General features: G+C 40.4%; 1 protein-coding gene across 2 annotated transcripts in view; it reads left to right on the forward strand.

The window, feature by feature from the left end:
* Window positions 1-20,675, forward strand: part of fhod3a (formin homology 2 domain containing 3a) — a 48,323-nt gene that overhangs the window by 1,005 nt on the left and 26,643 nt on the right. For both annotated transcript variants that reach the window (XM_026300335.1, XM_026300334.1), the window contains exons 2-3: window positions 4,309-4,418; window positions 7,414-7,481. In XM_026300335.1, coding sequence (XP_026156120.1) covers window positions 4,309-4,418; window positions 7,414-7,481 — 178 coding nt within the window. The remainder of the gene's footprint in view (window positions 1-4,308; window positions 4,419-7,413; window positions 7,482-20,675) is intronic.

Genomic DNA, 20,675 nt, shown 5'->3' on the forward strand with positions numbered 1-20,675 from the left:
TACAGCGGATCAGAATAAACCTGCTCTATTGCTGTATTTTTCACATCCCGCTTCATGTGTCACAGTGACAGGTGGTTCCAAGGAAACCATGAGTGACAGTCCCCGAGCACAGGAGCCACAGATGATTAAATTTAGTGGAGTGTCAGATTACGGTGGGTGTGTGAATGAAAGGAAGTGATGAAGAGATGCCATTTTCAGTGATTTTTACAACCCAGAAAAAAACAGCAGCACATTCCTTAGTGACAAGATTGACACACAAACACATGAACACACCCAGAGAGGTCAGACAAGTGGACCAGATACCACAAACGACCTTGTTTTTAGTTTAAGTTGAAAATGCAGATTGTACTGAATTGAAAAGTAAAGTGAGACAGAAGGAAAGAAGGAGATTCTAACTGTTGGCACAGCAAACCAGCCTCCACCAGCAGAGTGGTTTTCCAGACCGAGCCGATCTTTAGCTGCCCCATCTTTAAAAGCCACAAAACAAATGAAAAATGGCCCACAGCACAGAAAAGCTTTTGATTACAACCTATACATGGACAGATGGCACAGCCTGCATTCATGTTTGCAATTTTGTTCACATCAGGAGGAAGATGCAATGGCAACTGGATATTGCATTTAGATTATAGGGATGAGACTGTTGAACACTTGCCCAGCAGACTGTCCAGATCTAAAATCTGATGCTTAAAATGCTTGAATCTTATATTATTGGAAAATATCAGTACTGCTTGGGCTTTAACAGTTTTTGAGCTTCTTGAACCATTTCTTAAGTCCCTCTTTGTTTAAACAGTCTTTGTCTCTTTTTGTCGTAACCTTCTTTGCTCCTCTCTCAGAAAAGCCTACTGTATCATTATGTTGTGATGGCAGAGCTCTGTGTATAGCTGGCTGGGCTGCATGTAAAGTATAGGTCACTTGTCCCAGAATTCCTGTGGTCGGGGCCTGGATCACTGTGACACTTTGTTCTCCTCACTTTGGGTGCCGTGGTTTTCCTGACCTCTTCCTCCTTCTGCTCTTCCACCTCTCTTACCATGCATGGGTTTATATGCTCAAACACACATAAACACACAGTGACAGAAGGTTAGAATGGGCTGCACAGGCTAAATCAGTGCACATGGGATGTGTCATTTTGTCCAAACAGCTAAACAAAGAAGTTTCCCTGTGATTCCCACAGAGAGATAATCCCTTTTCTTTTTCTAACGTTAAAGGTATAAAGTTAAAACAATAAAACAGCTCACCAAAGTTAAATCCGTCCTAAAATGTAGAGATTAGTCTGTTAAATGAAGCACTAAGACAAGTTAGCCCCCCAAAATGATATGAGTTCAATTCACAGTTCTGCAAAGAAAACTCCCATTCCCTTCAAAAAAACAACAAAAGCCCAGACTTCACAGCTCAACTTTTATTTCATTACCAAAGGGTTCCCATTAAAGCAACGCTGGAAGATTTAATAGCCATGTACCCCACGCTCTTCAAAGAATTTGATCCTCTGCAGCTCCGATTTTGTCACAAAAAAGTTCTTGAAACCTCAGTCTAAGTTACGTAAGAGCATCTTTAACTCAGCAGGCGCTGTGTTGTTTTAAGATGGAAGTAATTACTCCACTGCCTGCTCTTCTGGGAGAATTTGATTAACTGAGTGTATACTAGACGCTAAGTGTTTCACGGGCCAGTCCTGAAGCCCTGAGTGTGAAGAGTCTGCAGTTGATTCTGGAGACACTGTTGTCCCAGTGTGTTTTGTTGTGTTATTACACCTATGACCCAAACCAAACCGAAACCCTTTGGATGGTGAGCTGTTAACATATTGTGTTACAAACTTCTTGCTGTCCAAGCAGTAGTGACATGATTGAGTAATGTGGTGGTAAAGCAGCACAGCACAAGAAGGCTGGAGGTGGTTTTGAGGCTCTGTCTTGGGACATGTGTGGTACATTACGAGGGGGATTTTCAGAGAAACAATATAAAAGCCACTGAAGTGCTAACGGGCAGGGCGTGCTGTTACATATGTGTGGACTATTGATGAAAATCATAAATAAAACTGACAGACTGGACACTGGAAATGTTTTTGTTTTATTCTTGAATAAAAATCAGGGCAGTAGGACAAGACATGATTAACCCCAGCCCCCAGTGGCTCCACCCCCCCCTCTACTTGGTCAAACCTCAATCTGAGGTTTACCACCTCCTACGTACTGCATTGGCTTAAAAAGTGTAAATAATGATGGCATTGCACAAGGGTTAGATTACGAATATGACCTCTATAATATTATACCAGAATTCTTGTTTCTTGTTTTTTCTTTTTGATTAATTCATATTTTTAGCCATGCCAGAAACCAACAGGCGCAGGGTAGCAACGTTAGTTTGTCTGTCCAACAGTGTAATCAGTTATTGTACAAATTCACAGATTCATGTCGCTACCAGCTGTAATGACTTTGGTGGTCCCTTTGTGTTTTTATGTACCGTCATTATCAACTGAAAAATTCTGTCTGTCCAATACTTGCAAACCTCAGGCAAAACTAATCACCATCCCATCAGCATCAACTGTACTCTGTTTAGAGTTAATGTTGCCACTTCACTAAACTAAGATGCTATACATGTTAAATAGCAGAATGATGGCAACATTACTGTGTACAGAACATTTAGCATAGTAATGCTCAAGGTGCACTTACTATCTTTTCCCTCAGTCTTATTTTGCAAGACTTTTTCTCCTCCTCTAATTTTTCTTCTCCAAACAAAGTTGTTCATATCACATTTCACTGTGGATTATCAACGTGGCACACTTGGATTAATGTTATTGTGAAGAGGTGAGAGGAAACAGGCAGAACCCAGAGCCACTTCCTTTGCTTACAGCACAAACTGGAGATGGTTAAAGAATGAATGGTTAGTTACAGCTGCACTACAATGTTAATCTCGTCAGTATGGAGATTTCTAGAGCCTTCGTTCTAACACTCGCCCCCCCCCAAAATGCCCAGCCCCTGTAGACACACCCACCCTTGAGTCCCCGCGTGCATGCTGCCTCACAGCAGAGTAAATATAGCAAGGTTATATTTATGCTGTGAGTCCATCTCAGTTTCCGAGTGAAAGAGAGGGACAGACAGAGAGCAGCACTAGGTCTTGTGATCCACAGCGCATTGCTGGTCAGTTAGTGTTGTCATGTTGCATGAATGGGCGGCCAGGGGGGTGTTTGGCAGGACACTAGAGGCAAAGCAAGGTTAAAGCCAATGATACAATTCAGGTGCTAAATGCTAATTCAGCTCACAACTCTGATGTCATTCACGTATCCATAAAAATTCATAACGATATGTTGCTTTGCTCGTAGCTGATTGTTGCAACATAATGATAAATGATGGTATGTTACTTTTTATGTCACTGGGGACGGCTGCTTGCACCTGCTATCAACTTGTGACTGTACTCATAAACATCAATGCCAGTTGTGTGCAGATATATTACTGTGCACCTGGCCTGAAGCTCAGCAGGGTGTCTCATTTTACAGCATAATGGGCCAATTCTGATGCAGGTCAGTCTGCAATCATGCAGTCACAGATGGAATTAACATAAGTTTAGTGTCTTCGTAAAAACAGGAACATAGCACAAATTGGCATATGATTAAATGTGCACATGCAAATTATGTACAGTATATGGGATTGAGGGAAATTACTCCCTCACACACACAGAGTCTCAAATGTGCTGTAGCTTCGTATTATACACTAGTTGAACAATATTTAAGTGTCATTTTCCACACAGCTGGTATTTAAATATACTCAAATCTCTTTCTCTCTCATCTCTCCCTCTGGTTTTAATTTCATGTTCTGCAGTCTTTATGGCAATGTCTCTATTAGTTAATTCATTTAACAGCTCTGTACTGCTGAAAGCAGAACCACATCGCAAACGGCTCCCCCTCCTTCCATAGACCACTGTGCACACTTGCGTTCAAACCTCTGCCCTGTGAACTGACTTTAATTTACAGGCTCAAATTGTTTTAAAAAAAGGGTGTGAAACACAGGCAGAGACAGTGAGGGGGCATTAAAAAAATACTGGGCGCCCAGACAAATGTCATTCCTGTGGGTGGTTGACGGGCATACATTGCTGCCAAGAAAAATTCACATGCCACCTTGTATATCCAAGTGCTCAACCATATTTTCCATCTCTAATATACATAGGTATAAATGCCAGTTTTAAGGGGGAGCCACTTTTACAGTACCATTTCTCACTTAGGTTTTTTTAGTTCAGTTAAAACCATTAAATCTAATTGAAAGTCCAGGTCTATTTATATATATATATGAATAATTTTGTACTAAAAAATTACACTCTTCCTTTTCACAGTTAGATGACTGTGCGCTTCAGCTCTCCCACAATGGCACCTACCTGGATCTGGAGTCCTCTCTGGCTGAGCAGAGGGATGAGCTTGAGGGCTTTCAGCATGATGACACAGGGTGAGACTGGCTCACATTTATAACTTCTGCCACAGCCACATTCTCTAATGTACATTGACTTTCACTATTCTTTGTCAAAAGATCACTAATCATTTGAGACTCACACACTCACACTTGAGTTCTCTATTTGTATAAAATGGGAAGAATCAGAAATGCTGCTGGATATGGATTTCTTGCAAGCACAAGTTCATGGAAAGTATGAAACACTCTGGAAAGTGGGACATATGTGCTATCCCTTTCACAGCAACCACACCTCTCTCACTGTATTTTTGTAATATTTGATGTTCTTGTCTTTGTGGCAAAAAGTCCCAGTTTACAAACCTGGTTGGTCTGGATGCTGCCACAAACAATTAGTAGTAGTTTAAAATCATATGAAGGTTGAGTCATGGCAACTGGACATTCAGTTTTTAAGTCGAAACGTTTCCCCACCCATCCAGGTGGCTTCATCAGTCTGAGAAAAAAGCTGGACTGGAACCTCCAATATATCTTGGTTGCTTTCACTGCACCCCTAGTGAAGCTATCTGTGTCCAAGTGGAAAAACCCTCCCTCAACAGGGTGGAGGGCTCAGACATAACCTGTCTTCAATTTACCAGGCTGCCCTTTCATCTGTTCCCAGGAAATGAAGGAACAAATCAAATGTTTCCCAGGGAGGACACACTCTGCAGCCAGGTGGTGAATCAGAGGGGTCACATGAGTCCACTGTTAGATCCTAACAACCCTCACCTGAGCTCACTCCTTTGTTCACCTAACGAGCCTATTCAGACCAGGTGTGAAGTGAAACCAACTCAGAGGTGTGGGCCCAATGACTCTCACCTGGTTTACATAGCTCACCTAGTGAGCCTATGGGTCTAGGGGTGGAGTGAAACCAACCTGGGAGATAAATTGGAGGTTCCAGTCCAGCTTTTTTCTTAGACTGATGAAGCCACCTGGATGGATGGTGAAATGTTTCCACCCTAAAACTGAAAGTCCAGTTGCCATGACTCAACCTTTAAATAACTTCCCTTTTACACCTTAGCAATCTTCACTGAACCACAGTGTGAGCTCGCTGACCCTTAAACCAGAATTTATTCCTGCAGCTTCAGTGTAAAAACATCTACAACCTTCATAAAACCATGTGCTCTGCCCAGATCGCTGAAGCTAACAGGTAATTCTGTACACGGGGCTCACAGGCAGGTTTCCTTCTTCAGATAACTCATTTTGATCTTTTTACCATGTCGGCCTATTTGTAAGCTCTCAGCCATCTTGTTTGGTTTGGTACCTTGTTACTGTGCATGCATCTCACTGATAATTTTGTTCGGAGGCTCATCCGTAACAAACAGGTGAACATCATCTTCAGTCAGCTCATATTTATGGTGAATTAGTAAGTTCATTGCAACAGTAGTTAGATAAGATGTGTCCAGAGCTGCCGTTGAAGAAGTGCACTTTGTTCTCAGCTGTTATTTACACACAGCATTGTCACATGGAGCTCTAGGAAATACAGTGAGAAGACAACAGTTAACTTTTTGCATATGTAAGTGTGGAGAGGTGTGGTATGTCAGCATTTTTGGAGACTGGTCTTTGTGGAATAATAAGTGATGGCAGACCCACAGAGCCTGGTTGTACTCTGCCTGTATGTGCTTTTCCCATGTGCACATTTATTTGTTTGTGTGTGTGTCTGTCTTGTGCATGAAAAGCCATGCAACAGATGATGGAGAATAAAGGTGTGTGTATGTGTGTGTTTCTGGAGTGGCAGAGACCTTGGGGAACTGGTCGGATTTAATGGGCCTGTCTGCCATCTCATTAGAGGCAGGGTTTTCCCAAGTCACACAGTACTAACAGTAGAAAATGAATCAGGAGCCTGGTTACAATAATTGACAGCAAACAGGGTCCTCTGGTGAAGAGGACTTTAAGAAAGTGACAAAAGGAGAAGCGCTGAAGCTTGTGATGGAGCTTAGCCAGTGTTTCTGACACATATCGATTTTTAATTATTCAGATATTATCAATAGTATAGTATTAATAATCTTTTATTTAAAGCAAAAATGGAAAATGTAATGAGGCCATATTTAAGTCCTGTAACATCTTTACTTTAGAGTGCACAGCAGCTTGAAGCTTAAGTCTGTTGTAATCCATCCTGATAGAAGTTTGCGGCCCTACGATAGATAGATAATACATGTTGGATTTTTATGAAACCAGTGTTTATCAGTTGAAGTCTAATTTTTTCCCCAACTGTTCTCTGACTCTCACTCTTACTCATTTTCACGTAAATATTATCAGATTATCAGAATGGTACTGTAGGAGAAATGAATTTGTTGTACGAGCATCTCAACAGATCTTGTAAACATCTTACTATGTTTCCGAGCACAGCTGATAACAGTGTAACAGAAAGATAGGAAAGCAGCTGCTCCTTTGTTTGGGTGCATGTTGTCCTTACTGCATGTTATGCATAACGAGCGTTTTCCAGCAGCGTGTGTTATCAGAGCACTGCTTCCCACTGCTTGGGATGGATGCTCTCAGTATGTTAGTGATTAGCTTCTGCAGATGGGAAGATAAGAGCTACGGCTACGATGGAGAGTTTGAGTTGTGCTCAAAATACCATCATACTTTATCTTCGTCTGTGTGCGTGGACTCATCTTTTTCCCACTGGAAATATGCTTTGTATGAATATATGATCATTGGCCCCATGGTATGTGTACTGTATGTGTGTGTTGTGTCTGCTTTCTCAAGACTCAGATGTATATCAGTATAAGGGTACTCATTTAATGCAGGCCACTGTTTGTCTGCACCATTCCATCAGCTGAAAAGCTTATTTGATATTTTATTGTGAAACAAAACAACTTCTTTGTTGACAAAGTAACAAAAATGCTATAAGCAAGGCAAATCATTTTACTAGTGCCAAGAAATTGATTCTGGAAATGAAAATTAGCTTTGTACATTGTGTAGCAGCTGTTTTCATGAAAATATCTTTGTGTCAATAATAATCCTTTTTATTTCTCTTTGTGGCTCCACTCTCAATCAGGTCCAGAGGGAAGAAGCACAGTGTTATTTTACGTACGCAGCTGACTGTGCGTGTACACGCCTGCATTGGTGAGTGCTGTGTGAAATGTTTATATATGTGTTTTACACGTGTTTCTCCCTGGACACACACACACACGCACACGCACACACACACACACACACATGCATGTGCGATTCTGGGAACACATTGTGTTAAATGTTTAGACGGCTGGCCAGGGGTTTACATGTATTACATGCTGATGTCAGGCTTTAGACCTCCCACTCAGAAGCAGGTTTGCAGGACTGTGAAGTTTCTTCAGATTCATCCTAGTGTTGTAATCATGTAAGAAACTGCATTTTTAATGTGTGGTGGGAGCTTCACATGTTGAGAGACAACGTAAATCTTTTTGTGTCTCTGTGGATGTACGTGTCCTCACATTAACATTGCGTTGCTCAGCTTTTCCCTTCTGGGTCTAGTAAAATGTGATGACCTTGATTCTCGTTTTTATGGTGAAGAGGAAATCTCCTAAACATCATATTTGCATTGTGAATGTTATTACAATTATTACTAATTTAGTTACAGCTGTAGCAAAATTCAATTTCTCACTCTGAGATAATTTCCTTCTGGCTTGTCTGGCTTAGAAAATATATCTACTTAGAACATTTACATGATGTTGCATTTGATGGTCTTATTGTTTTAATCCAGCTGTATAACAAGTAATGTATTCCTTCTACTTCTTGGTCTTGTGTGTTTCATGAGGATCTTTGTTGGCCATTCTCTCTCTTTACCTTACTCCCTTTTATCCCTTAATGTCACACCCCCATACTACATACCATTTGTTACGTATAGTAACCCAAGATTCTGTGAATTGGGTGCAGCCCTCTGGGCTATTGCTATGGGTCATATCCTCTCTTCACTGATTGTGGTAAGTACAGTCAGCAAACTCTGTCATCAGGCCTTAACACTGGGCAAAGTTCACTCATGCTCTTCAAAAGAAATGCATCTCATATGGTGATGATGCAGCCATTTCTCCAGTAAAAAGATCTGCCTGGCACTGGGTTTCTTCAAACCAAGACAAACCATGGAAAGATCCCTCATAAGGTTTAGCGTGTGTCGGTGCGTGTGCGTGCGCGTGTCCACATGCCGCCTGCGTGAGTGAAAGCTTTAATTTACACCACTTTATACTCCATTGCCTCAGGCCCATTAGAGAATGACGAAAGAAATGTGCGTTTACAGATGCATGGATGCTTTAGGTTATACATATATAAATAAAGACAGAGAAATAGAGATGCAGATACACAGAAATTGTCTGTCTCAAAGACCCCTGACCATGGTATGTAAACATGACCACTGCCATATGTCCAGAAAAAGCTAAAGGTGGACAATATGGAGTGAGTTCAGGGGTTATAACACTAATATTGGGCAAATTCACACTGATTTCTGCACAAATGTTTTCTAAAAAGCAAACCCAGTGCCAGTGCCAGTCTTTATTTATATATGTATAACCTAAAGCATCCATGCATCTGTAAACGCACATTTCTTTCGTCATTCTCTAATGGGCCTGAGGCAATGGAGTATAAAGTGGTGTAAATTAAAGCTTTCACTCACGCAGGCGGGCATGTCATGCATGGACACGCGCACGCACACGCACCGACACACGCTAAACCTTATGAGGGATCTTTCCATGGTTTGTCTTGGTTTGAAGAAACCCAGTGCCAGGCAGATCTTTTTACTGGAGAAATGGCTGCATCATCACCATATGAGATGCATTTCTTTTGAAGAGCATGAGTGAACTTTGCCCAGTGTTAAGGCCTGATGACAGAGTTTGCTGACTGTATTTACCACGATCAAGTTTTCACATATCCTGGTACAGATGCTGGGCAGCATCGGATCCCGAGTAGAGTTGATATTTGTGGCAGTTTGTAATTCTGTTGCATTAACCTGTTACCCTTGTCCTTGTTTGCTCTCTCTCCATTTCTCACATTATGCTGCAGTGCATTACTAAACTTACACAGATAGTATTTCTGCAACTATTAGGTTAAACAGACATGTACAATAGCTCAAGTGAGTCACAGTGATCCATTCACTTTAGAGATCTACTCACCATTTATGACTCCCCCTCAGTGTTGCTTCTGTGAGCTGGTTCAGCTGTATCCTCATTTACTCGTTTAACACCCTCTAATCCTTCCAGGACTAGACTTTTAACATTGACTGGGTAGTGGGCAGCATACCATCCACTACATGAAGTCTGTTACATTCACGGATGCTGATTGTTTGTAGAATGAAGCATCTGTGACACAGTTATTAAACTTAGAAGGATTTATTGCCATAAGTTTGAATTAACCAATCATGTCCCTGTTTGGTTTTCTTGATGTAAAATTAAGGAAAGGAATAAAATGCTTACAGAATTGACTAATTTTAATTACTTTACTTAATTACTACTTTAATTTAAAAACTAACTTTTTAGTTTTGCTTGACAAAGTAATGTTGCCCCTACAGTATAAAGTATATTCTTCACCAGCAGCAGCACACTGCTGCCTGGTTACAATCTATCCTTAATTTAGAGTAGGCCAGACGTGTACAGTATCTACACTGCAAAAGGGATTATGGGTAAACTTAGGTCACTGATGGTTCCAGATGGTTTGATGTGCACATCTCCCAAATCTCAGCTATGCACTATGTGAAGCTGCTTGTCCTGCACTTTGATTGATAAATTAGAGATTTTGCGATTGAGCTTTTTCCCCTACAGTCCTGATCCAGGTCATTTATTATTAAGTATCTGATACTGAGTCCCAGTCTGATACTTGTATTTTCCTAGATAATGCATTGGCTCAGTACACACTTTAAGTACATTAGAAGTTATTCAAATCGATCCAGTGTATATGCTTTACAACTGAATAGCTGTGCAACGCATTAAGGAAAATGCCTGCATCCAAACTGTTACTTAATGTTTTCTTTTTTTTTTTTACAAACTAAACTAAACAAACTAAAAATGTTTTTATACAGCTCTTATGACAAATTCTCTGGTTCACTGGTTTCAGTTTTCTTTTTGACACAATAACCAAGTAAACTTAAACATGCGTTAGGTAGCTCACTTCCACTTGCTACAGTATTATAATAGTAAAACAGTAAAACACTCAAAATGAGTATTTTAATCATATAGTGATTTAACAGCTCAACATTCTGTCATGATTCCCCTTTGGGACTTCCGGGGGACCTTTATTTTGTAGAGACTTCCTGTCTTCCCCCTGCTCTGGTCCCCGGCAGTTTCACTTTAGTTATTTGTGTTCATTAGTTGCACCTGTTGTCTATTGTGTTTATCCCTTTCACCTGTGTTTAGTCACCCTTTGTGTTTTCCATATTTATACCTCCCTCCTTGCTTTGTTCCCCGCTGAAGAATTAGTTATAGTTAGTTAACGGAGTTATGTTGATGAGTGAAAGTGAGTTTATGACGATTGTCCCATCCGGTCTTTTCTTAGTTTTTACCATCCCATCCGGTTCCCTTGGTTTTGTATTTTATTTTGCCCTGTAAACCCCAGGAAGAATAAAGACTTTCGTTGTCCTGCATTTGGGTCCAACCGTCTCTCCTTCTCTCCCGCACCTTCACACCGACACCAGCTCATGACACATTCACAGTAGTGACAAATACAAATCACATTCTGCTTAGTGCTGCATTTTAGTAAAATGTGATGAGTGAAGCCACTGTGTTCTGTATAGTGTGTATTTCTTTAGGTGTCCTATCAAATTGGTAGTATTGAACTGTTACCGCCAGCTTGTGAAATGCTCACATTTTAGCCATTACAACTGGCTGCTGGACAGGTTTTGTTTTCTAATTAAAAGTATGGCCACAGTGCAGACATTTCAGCCGCATCGTACTGCAAATTGTAAATTCATGAGTTAACCTCATCTTTAATGATTCTAAGGCCAATTTATGTTTTACTTTCACTGAAGCTCCACATACAGTACATTCAATACTGGTCCGGTGGCATATTATAGCAACTGAAGATTATATCAGTGACTGAACTGACACCCAATAACATGTTTTAAATTTAATTTGAATCTCTAAGTTAATTTCCACAAGTCTATGCAATAGCACCTGTGCTAAAATAATTTTTGGAGAAAAAATTGCAAAGATCCGAATTTGTTTGTGTTAAGGTCGACTAGGGTTTTCGACCTTTTTCAGTCATGTTTGATATGCACAAAATGAAGAAAGATGAGAAACTATGAGGCACAACTATGAGAAACATAGCTTATAGAAATTACTTGCAGGCTTGCCAGCTTGGAATTAAGGATTCTCTGGCATTCGTGTGTGTGTGTGAGTGAGTGTGTGAGTGAATGAGTTGTTCTGTATTCTCAGCCTTAGACTGGACCAGGTTTTGCCTGTTCCTATGTACATGTATATCTCTTTGATTGTTTTTCTTTTGTCTGTTAAGATGTACTTGTCTGCCCTCTCCGCACCACTTCTATCAGTTGATCCCTTGGTTGCAGTTGCATGGTTGGTAGCAGTGTTGAGTTTAGGAGTTAATTTTAACTGCCTCTTTTGCAGCAGAGTTGATGTGTACCACGGCTCACGGGGGCAGAGAGGATGTTCACGGGTGGGGGTGAAGTGGAGGTGTTATCTTTAGAAAGTGTCGACAGTACAGAGACATGTGAGGAAGGCAGCACAGTGCTGATCTGCCACTCACTGTATGTGAGACTTATACAGTAGGAAGCAAAAGTGATTGACAAAGCTAGAGGGGAGTAATGTTGACAGGTAGTATAGGAAACTGTTTGAATGTAACGTTTTGTTATACAAGTATTGGATTTTTTTTCTGAAAGCTGAATTTCAGCCTTTGCTGGCAGCATCAGTTGCACCTGGAGGCATGATCACTCAGTATATACCATGATGTAAAGGATCAAAACATAAACATTATAGACATGTGACTGTGTCCAGTTTTATTATGTGGCTGGAGAATACAACATAAATCTACATCACTGGTTTAGAAAGAGCAATCATAACTGTGATTTGCATACCTGATGGAAATGTGACTCTTTCACTGCATGTCCAAAGGTCACCTAAAACAGTTATGGTTCATTATAGGGACCATAGTAACAGCTTAAAATATACTGGATTGTTAAGGTGTATTCTAGTTATGTTATGTAATTTATGGGCAGTTCTGTTTTTGTTTTCTTGAATGCCAGTAACCTCAGATGTTTTGACAATTTGGAGCAGTTGAAACTATTCCAAACAAACTAAGTGCAAATTAATTTGCTGTGGTTTGATAAGCTAGAATGCTCATTTACACCATTAAACAATAGCCTACTTCTTGTAGCAGTCAGGTGGCGTTTCATGCTAGTTGTTTCAGTGGTAGTTGCTAGTTTCACACTGGTTTTGTCTCATCATTCATTGTAAAGTGTCCCCACACACCTCAAGGCTTTAGCATGTTGCATTTCCTTTATCAAGGGTCTTCACATTGACTGTTCTGAGTGAGCTGTCAAGCGCTCAAGCTAAGTTGGCATACAGTACATTTACACATTTTAAAACTGCAATGAAAAAAGTTTGTTACAAAAGTGTTATGACAAAAGGCATTTACCAGAATATCCGAAAATTCAGGCCCAGCCCTAATATACACAATATTTATTTTTTTTTAAGCATTATTTATTTACTTATTGAGTGAGACATTTTAAAGTTAAAACATAACCTTGACATACTAGCTACTTGCTAGTATTGTCTCAGTTGTGGAGTGAGTTTGAATGAGACCAAAGCTGTTTTGCTGCAAATACAGTAGCTGCACACTGAGACTGAATGCTATGGAGGTGGTGATGGAACAGCAAAACAATTAGCTAAAAGCTAAAAGTCACTTTCCACAGAGGGGAACCATAGAGTTGGTGCAATCATAAAAACAGTCCCTTGCACATAAACAAATTCAAGACAGAAATTAGAAAAATACGATTAAACAATAAAACTACATATAAAGCTGTGCTGACTGAGAACAGATTATAATTTTCTCATTTACACACTGCACACAGAATCTCAAAACACTTATCCCAGCGTGTCCTGGAAGGAAAGGATGGTTTAAGTGTTTTAAGAGAGTATGCCATCTGACAGGTAATGCTCCCTGTAATGAGTCGTGCAGCAGGTAAAACAAAAGTACTGGACTGCAGAACAAAAGACCTTACATGTGCTTTGGAGCCTGTTCAATCCCTTGGCACCGAACTCTGGGATTTAGCCTTTTTGCGAAAAAAAAAAAAAAAATTGGCTTCACTACTGTTAGACTTCTGTGTCCCAATTGTCCAGCTTGTGAGTCGGGTATTGTAAACGAGAGCTGGAAACTGGATGCTGAGGTGGAGTGCAGGATTACTTGCTCTGATTTTCTCTGGTAGTGTTGTTACATAACAAATTAGCAGTTTGTTGAAAATGGACTTAAAGATGATGTTTCATCTGCTTTGCCCTGCTCTTCTACCTGCTGTTGTTTCACTCACTTGAGTTCAAACAAGGGCTTATTGTAACTGTATACACCATAAACAATATATTTTAAGAACTTGATGGAATCAGTGCGAGCTGCACACATCAAACTCTCTGATCTTGCTTTACCAGTAGGGGTGCAGTGGCAGTAACAGCAATCTGGCCTTGAGATGCTGCAGAAAGAAGCTGGGCACAGCTGGTTCCAACAGCAATTTACTGTGCTGGTGTCCGCTCGCTGTGGGAGATAACGCCTGGTAATGGCATGGTGTGACAGGGAGATAATGGTTGGTAATGTGTAAGCAGTAGGACATCTGTTGCTGTGCAGTTGTACAAGTCCAGATGCTTTATGTAGTTCTTTGACATGCTGATCTTTAAAATCTGTGCTACCCTTAGCCATCACGCTCTACTTTTCAATCCGGATTATTTTCCCTTCAACCTCCTGTTGTGCTATGCTCTGCGTTGTCCATTTGTCCCCATTTCTGTTTTCCCAACATCTCCTGGTCTCATTCAAACTCACTCCACTCCTGTTGTAAAGCAACAGCATTTTTAAGAAAAATTCCTGCCCTACACACTTTACACTCTAAATCTGTATTTACTCCACTTGGCTTCACACCTCACTTTGTGACTCTTTGTTTACAATGACACCTGTGGCTTTGGCTCAAGGAGTTGTGCCTTATGATCTCTGTGCTTGTGTTATTAACAAAGATATTTTGCCATGCTAATAAATTGTTTGCATGGTCTTTAGCTAGTTTATACCTTTTACTCAGCCTTTTGCACATGCTTTTGTTTCCATATTTTGTTTTCACTATCCCAGCCTTACATATAATCCGCAATTCATCTGTGTTACACAAAGAGAAACGAGACAGGACTGAAATAGTTTCTACTCTACCCTCATCCACAGATGTGACCCTGAGGAGCAACTGCGAGCATTGTGCCTACGAATTATGTCTTACTTTAATGCTGTGGGAGATGGAAAGATGGGCTGATGAGGCTTTAGGGATCCAGATGTGGAGCAGTAGAAATGGTGGACTAAGTTAACAGCTGTAGCTACAAGAGTCTGTAACATGCATCTAACCTGTTCTCAATCCTTTAACCTCAGCTATGCAAGTCTCATTAAGAAATATATCACTGCATATTTGAGTGTTAGATCTGGTCTTGTTCATATATGCACCCGTATGTACCTCTACAGACCTCTGACCAATCTGTTTTAATCATTTTAGACTATTACATAATGCAATAAAACATTACAATTACCGCAAGCTAAACATCCAGAACACATACTGGAGAATTGGCAGGTTTGGCATCCTAGCCAGCCATGGGGTTCAGAGATGATGGGTTTAGGAGATGTGTGCATAGAGATGGGGAGAGGGATGGTTTTCAGGGAAATGCTAAATCAATTAAGGAAGGAAACACAAGGGAAAAATAAAGCAAAGAGAAAATACACCTGCCAGACAGAGCTGCAGTGGTTGGCTCTACAAATTATGTCATAGCTCTGTGGTCCGCTGACTTACAGGTGAAGAGCGTAAGGAGGGAGAGAGAAAGAAAGAAAGAAAAGTTTTGCCAAGGTGGTACAATGTTTCTGTTTTCTATTAAATTTAACAGAATCTGTGGTTCTGCTATACTGTAATGTGGAACTATTTTGGAATTTCTTATTTTATGAAATTATAGTAATATTGCTTTGGCAGTCTGATGTAGAGATTGATTTAGCTTTGCTTTGCTTGAAAGCCCCATGTGAGTTTTACATACAAACAGTGCTACTCATGCTACTATATAAGTGCAGCGTACATATACATGTATGTGTTCAGTAGTATAATAGTATTTATCTTTTGATCCAAGCTTTTTTCAGGACACTGCTACAGGCTTTTTCCTGCCACACTGTCTCTCCCCCTCTCACAGTCATGCTGACACACATACACATGGATGCAGGCAAAAACAAACAATGAGAACGTAAACTCACAGTGGATAATGTCTGATACTGTCTCTTTATCTGTAAATGCACCTAAGTATCCTGTAACTACTTTATACAATAACGCTTGTCATATGTCATTGTGTGTGTTGCATTAGGGACACACACACACACAGACAGATGCACCCAAAAACAAGGGAGGAGTATAATAACAGGCAAGTGTGGTATGAGTCAGAGCAAGATTTCACTCGGGTAATCCACTCAGCCAGCAGCACATATTCTCCGGTTTTCTCTCTCTGTTTACTCACTCTGGGTGCTGTTAGTCTTGCTCTGATATATCTGTGTCTTTCTACTGTGTTTGCCTTTCTCACTCATTTTGTATCAATCATTTTTTTCTTACTGTCATATGACTCTCTTCCTCTGTCTTTGAATGGCTCCCTTTTTCTATGTGCTTAATCCCCCCAATGTATTTGGGTGAGCGTTTATCAAAAATAATGCTGACAAAGTACATTTTCTAAATCCACAAATTAGTGGTTTAGACATTGAAGCCTGAGTCTGTGGATTATTTGACTCGCTAACGATATTACGTAAGAGAAGTGTTGTAAGGGACAGCATTTCAAAAACTCAGAATGATTAGGTATATAAAGGTTTTGCAAAATGTAAATATGTGTATCTCTAAACTATGCACACAGTACAGACCTAAAATATTATCCTGGCCAGCCAGAGCCAGCCCACCCCTTAGAGAGCCTCTTCCTGCGGCTTCAAATGAGCCGGGCCTATCACAGCCATTTCTTTGCAATGGGGCAGGCTTTATGTGATAAGTCATACTCATACACACTGAATTGTTCTTAACGTTGCTCAGTGCCAGTCCCAAGTCTTTCTACAACTGGCTTTTGCTGTTTATTCCATTCAAATATGCACATAACTGGTGATAACATCGTGTATTCTCATGTTTTCACAACAAAACAACTTGTTTCACACAAGTTGACTTGTACATGGGATTGAACACCACAGGCTTTCCCACAATCAGCTTTTGTATCTGGCTGCATACTGCAGAATATCAGGTCAATGGTAAGAATGCACCATCACAGAAAAAATGCAATTAGAGAGCAACCAAGACATAATGTCAGCTGCATACAATAGTTGGACCAAAGTTAAATCAAAAGAACTTTAAAACGTTAAACAGTTACCACAAGTTTAAAGGAATAGTACAATATCTTAGAAAATACATTTACACACGTGGACAAAATTGTTGGTACTCTTCCATTAAAGAAAGAAAAATCCAAGCCAGTTTCAATAGTTAGTTTTTTTTAAATGTTTATGTTTAACCACAATTCAAAAGCAATGTCTGATTTTCATTAAATTTTTATTCATTACTTTTGTCAGTTTCAAGTTATTTCAGCAACCATTGTGTTTTTTCTTTCTTTAAAAGAATGGTACCAACAATTTTGTCCACGTGTATATTCACTTTCGTCCTAGAGTTCAAACAGGAGATAAATGCCACTCTTTACATGTTAAATGTGAATCTTCAGTCAGCAGTCAGTTAGCTTAGCTTAGAGACTGGAGGAAACAGCCAGGCTGGCTCCTTTGTACAGTAATAACATCAACCTGACTACACCCGTTAAGCTCATTAATTAACATGTTATATCCCAAATGTCTAAATAATACAACAACCAAAGTGTAAACACGATGTGTTCATGATTTGTTAGCGCAAGTTAAAGGAGTTTTGTGCCAGATAATTTCTTGGTTGTGAGTAGTAATTATCTGCAGCCGATTTATGGTGGGGCAACAGAAATTTCACGACATGAAATGAATGACATGACTTAACATCGTATGTCACTAACACCTGTTGTAGGAAATCTGTTGGATTGCTTATCATCACAGATTTCTTTAATAGAAACATCCATCTATCTTCTTACACTTATCCAGGATGCCCAGACTTCCTTTTCCCTGGACACTTCTCCAGCTCTTCCGGGGTGACACAGAGGCGTTCCCAGGCCAGCCGAGAGACACAGTCCCTCCGGCGTGTCCTGAGTCTTCCCCGACATGCATGGAACACCTCCCCCACCAGTGTCATTTCATTTCACACCTCCCCTCAGCATTATTTGTGTATGATTATTTTTGAGGCTCAGTATATAAAGCTTTGGCCTATTTTCACACACGTCATATTATAAACTTCATATGCATAACTTTTAAGCAAATATAGAATATATGAATATAGAAAGCAGTACTGTTCTTTAGCTGCCTGTTAGGGTCAGGCCTGTTATTGCCCTGGTAGCAGAGTGGGCCTGTGAGCAGTAAATAAGTGCCTGTATATTTGGTGTTGGTGGGTAACTATTCCTGTGTGTATGTTTATTTCAGAGGTGCCAGAGGGAAAGTGTAGAGGGCATCATTTGGTGTTGGGGTGTGCTTGGATGTAGTGCATTTGTATATACATCTCTTTGTTACATAGTTTTATAAGAATCTGCTTCTGACCTTGTTTTACAGCTTCATCAGGGTCAAAGGTCACAGCCTGTGTATTTATGTATAATATATTTTGTATGTAGATACGTTGTGTTGTATTTGTGTGTTACTGTAAGATATAGTCATTTGTTTCTATAGTGGAGAGCATCAGCAGCCTCCAGTACTGAAACCGTAGGCCAACATCAACAGACAAAAAATAGTCACAAAATAACTGAGTTGTCCTCAGCAGTCTGACCTCTGTGCCTGCTAGTTTTTCCCTGTCATTTCACTGGACATGAGACTGAACTTGTGCGTTATTGTCCAAACTATATCAACTTATGACAAGTTGCACTATCTGAACAAGACTGAACCCAGTATGTAGGATTGTTACAGTGTTTGATATATAGCTCTTCTGTATTTAGCATGATACCACCACAGAAAGGAAAAGACGTCCTGGGATTAAACCAAGCTCTCCAGCGTACTATTACATCTCATGCTCCTCTCACTTCTTTATTTTGGATCTCACTGAAGATGTAGTTTGAAAGCCAACTGACTGATTGGCCCAGACAGCCGCATGAGGGCTTTTTTAGAGGGGTGCAACGAAACCCTCCAGAAACATGAGTCAGCAGTTATAGCTGGGCTTAAATGTAGGACCACCAGCTGTGCCCCTCTCTCGCCTGACCCACAAACGGTTGTCCCCTCCTGAAAAATAGTACCCTTGCGTGATCTCAGGGTGTGTTTATCTGTAAATGTCTTGTGACCTACAGTAATAACGATGTGTTACACTGAAATAATTCCCTGTGATCAAAGCACAGTGCACTACAGCAAGTTTACGTACTGTGGCATATTTTTATCTGAAGTCATTTGATTGTGTTTGGATTTGCCTACATGTTTCTTTAGTACTGTCACTCCTTGAATCACTTGTCATCATCAATCCATTTCTGTACAATTCTTATTGAGCTTAATTAATATTTTTCATAATGTGAAGAAAAACAAAAACATTACTTGAACTTGACATTGGATTTATGTATTGATTTGTTTGTATTTAGGTGAATATCGGTGCAATCCTCTGTTTGCTTTTATCTCTGTTTATGGTCTTAGGGAGATATGTCTCTCTGTAGTGACTGAATGATTATTTCCAGTAGTTCCTTGCTGAGCAGGTATAGTACAGTGGGGTTTCTATGAATATGTTTTTTTTTTAAAAATGCTGCCTGCTGCCGAACGCAGCACTGAAGTGAACCAAAACAATGAAGTTGCCGTTCTTAAAACCAAGACGGTGAACTGAAAGCTGCTAAAATGTGATGTAGAACTTCATAGAGACCTGCTGAGTTGGGTGATAATTGTCTGGGATCATTATATTGAGTGACTCCTTACACTTGCAAATAGTCTTAGGATCTTTATACCAATGTTTCTTTAACTAGGTTAGCTTTACAAAACATCTGCTGCACTGCTCAGGATTAAACATAGTAGTAGTTGATTGCTGCTGCCCTTTCCTAAGGCCAGCTAAGCAGAATTAAACTACACTCAACTGGGGACTTTCGGATTTTGCACTTAGTAGTACAGCAAAATACGATGCAGTTTAAAGTGTTATTGCTGCGAATAAGGCCTAGAGTAGCCTAAGCTAACCTGTTTTTTCCTCTTTGGAGATTTGTGGATGGTGCAGTAAATGTTGAGGGATTAGTTAAAGCTGAAGGGTCACAACAGTAATCTCATTATGGCAGGAGAAGGAGGGATCTGACCACTCTTCAGAGACTTAGCAGACAGCCTTGGCACCAGGAAATCTTGAGGTTACTCATCCACGTAATCCCTATTCTCTGATAACATCAGTGAGGCGTCTTACTATGGAGAACGCTCCCTCAGCATTATCCTCAGAAGCCTCGATATCACGACCCGTTGCATCGAGGCCGAGCCCATTCCTCCTCTATAAAAGGGGTTGATGCAGCATCATCACTCGTCATTCAGATAAGTTCACCTCTTCCTCGCTTTGCGCAAGGTGGGTGTTCTGGTGAGACGCCTCACTCATGTTATCAGAGAACAGGGGTTACATGGGTGAGTTACCTCAACATTCGTATCGATGTCTCACTATGGGGATATGCAGACTCCCGTATTGCCAGATAAGCTTATCATTACGACTGACTGCCAGCTTAGAAAGACTGATGTGAGTCCAGACTCAGGACAGTGTGCGCCATTGGACGATGCAGCCTGTAATACCTTATGAAGTTTGCTGCCTCGTATATCTCCTCAAGAGTATTCCTTGCTGTCACTTGTAGGCTTGTCTATTCCCAGAGGAGCTTTCTGGTCCCTCAGGGAGTAATACAATGGGCACCGAGAGTTTTCTTTTGAGGCAAACAGGTCAATGTGTGAATGGCTAAAGTGAACCCAGATTTGTTCCACCACCATTGGAGAGTCCAATCTGCATATTGGGGGCAGCCCATTATTATTCTGGTGTGCTGTTTTGCTAGCATTTCTGAGCTTACCATCAACAGCCAG

The sequence above is a fragment of the Mastacembelus armatus genome, chromosome 11 (assembly GCF_900324485.2).
Source record: "Mastacembelus armatus chromosome 11, fMasArm1.2, whole genome shotgun sequence".
NCBI lineage: Eukaryota > Metazoa > Chordata > Actinopteri > Synbranchiformes > Mastacembelidae > Mastacembelus > Mastacembelus armatus.